Here is a 1,940-nt window from a genome sequence, read left to right on the forward strand (position 1 = left end):
GAGGGGTAGGCGTAAGGGTCCAGCCCCACTGGGGGCATATAGGGTGTCTGAATGGCCTGCTGCCTCAGGTAGGGGCTGTTTAGCCCACCAGCTGGGTACCCGGCCCCCTTGGGGGCTCCCAGTGGCTGCAGTGGGAGCACTGAGCTGTAGCTGCCTGGCTTCTCTGGGTGGCGACAGGCTGGCGGGGCAGGGCACGGGCTGTGTGGGGGGGGCGGCGGATAGTGTGGGGGCGCTGCGTCCTGGCAGGCTGGTCCTAGGGGTTGGGCCAGCTGGGTCCAAGGACTCGGGGGGCCCTCAGACAATGCCTGCTTGGGGTCCCCAGAGTAAGGACTTGCATACTTCGAGGCCAGGAAGCCTGTGCCATGGAGAGCCCGGTACTTCTCCAAGAAGGCCTGGCAGGGGGAGAAGCTCACCGAGGAGTCTTTGTCAGATGCCCCAGCTGGCACCCCACGCAAGAAGGTGCCATCCAGGAACTGGCCCTTGCCAGAGGCTGGGGGCAGAGAACAAGACGGGCCCACTGGTGGTAACAAGGACCCGGTCACCAGCGTCCAGTCAACATCCAGAGGCTTCTTCGGTGCCCCCGCTCCCAGGCAAGTCGCGAGCCCGTAACACAGGGGGCTACGGTAGACAGGTTTGGGTGCTGCCAGTGGGGGACCTGGGTAGGAGTGAGACTGGGGACCAAAGGGCAGGAGCTCGACAGGGCCAGAGTCCTGCACCTTCTCAGAGCTTTCTGTGGACGGGCGGTAGAGCAGGCAGCTGGTCAGAAGATTGTTTGCTCGGAGTGGGGGTCCTGCCATGCTGGTAGGGTACAAGGGTGGGTACGGGGTCCAAGGTGCCAATCGCTCAGACCCTGTCTTAGGAGGAGCCCCCGTGGGGCAGGAGAAGTAGGCACCCTTGTAGCTGCAGGAGTCCTGGTTTCCAGCAGAGGGGGGCAGGCTGTGGCCGGGCCCGGAGTCTGCCTCCAGGCGGGGCAGCTTCCCATACATCACAGGCCCCAGGGTCCCCAGTGGCCGCTTCTCCGCCATCACTGTGAAGGCTTCAAGCCCTCCAGGGCCCCAGCTACTCAAATGCTGACCTGGGAGAGAGAAGAGGCAGGGGCTGTCAAAACACAGGCCACAGGCAAGCAGCAGAGAACTGCTGTTCTCACTGACTCACTGCCATGCCTAAGAACTTGGCACTTGGTAGATGCTCACTGAGTACAATCACATATGGACACGAAGTACACCCATTCATGTATGGGTTCACATATGCTAAGTACACCCATTCATGTATGGATGAATGAATGCATGCAGGAGCCAACTTTATTTCTAAAGCTGTAAAACCCCTGGCTTAAAGAATTCTTACACAGTAGCTCTACTATACCCCTACCTCACTCCGGGAGTCCCTTCAGTTCAACTTTACTCCACTGACTCCCAAGACCCCTTCTGAAGTTTCAGACTCTGGGGTCACTTTGCTTGGTTACTCCTCCTGCTCCTGCTTCCATCCGTGTATAGATGAGGAGTCCTGTTTATCCCAGTCACTGATGGAAGAGATGGCATGAGAAGCAGGCTTCCTACTTCCCACTACAAGCTCTTAAGTCTTAGATGCCACAGTGATTTCCAGATTCCTACAGCAGCCAAGGTGTGGAATCAGGCACTGTCTACAAATCCAGACTTCCTGCGACACTCTAGATCTCATTTTCTGACCTCTCAGTCTTCTTAAAAAATGGCAGACAGACCTGGAACCAAGTCCCTAGGCCCAGAAGGACACATACTGGCTTGGTTTTATTATTACTTTTTATTATTATCTTTTCTTAAAATTTATTTATTTTATATATATATACTTTTTTTTTCTGCTAATGCAGAAGACGTGGGTTCAATCCCTGGGTTAGGAAAATCCGCCGGAGAAGGAAATGGCAACCCACTCCAGTATTCTTTTTTTTTATTTTTTAACTTTACAAA

At 55.2% G+C, this 1,940-nt stretch overlaps 1 protein-coding gene across 1 annotated transcript in view; it reads right to left on the minus strand.

Moving 5' to 3' along the window:
* Positions 1-1,758, minus strand: part of LOC104991051 (chromosome unknown open reading frame, human C15orf39) — a 7,099-nt gene extending 5,341 nt beyond the window's left edge. The window contains exon 1 of the mRNA XM_010843410.1: positions 3-1,758. Coding sequence (XP_010841712.1) covers positions 3-1,025 — 1,023 coding nt within the window. The 5' untranslated portion in view covers positions 1,026-1,758. The remainder of the gene's footprint in view (positions 1-2) is intronic.
* Positions 1,759-1,940: the final 182 nt, after the last annotated feature.

The sequence above is a fragment of the Bison bison genome, unplaced genomic scaffold (genome assembly GCF_000754665.1).
Source record: "Bison bison bison isolate TAMUID 2011002044 unplaced genomic scaffold, Bison_UMD1.0 scf7180017864181, whole genome shotgun sequence".
In the NCBI taxonomy this organism is placed as follows: Eukaryota; Metazoa; Chordata; class Mammalia; order Artiodactyla; family Bovidae; genus Bison; species Bison bison.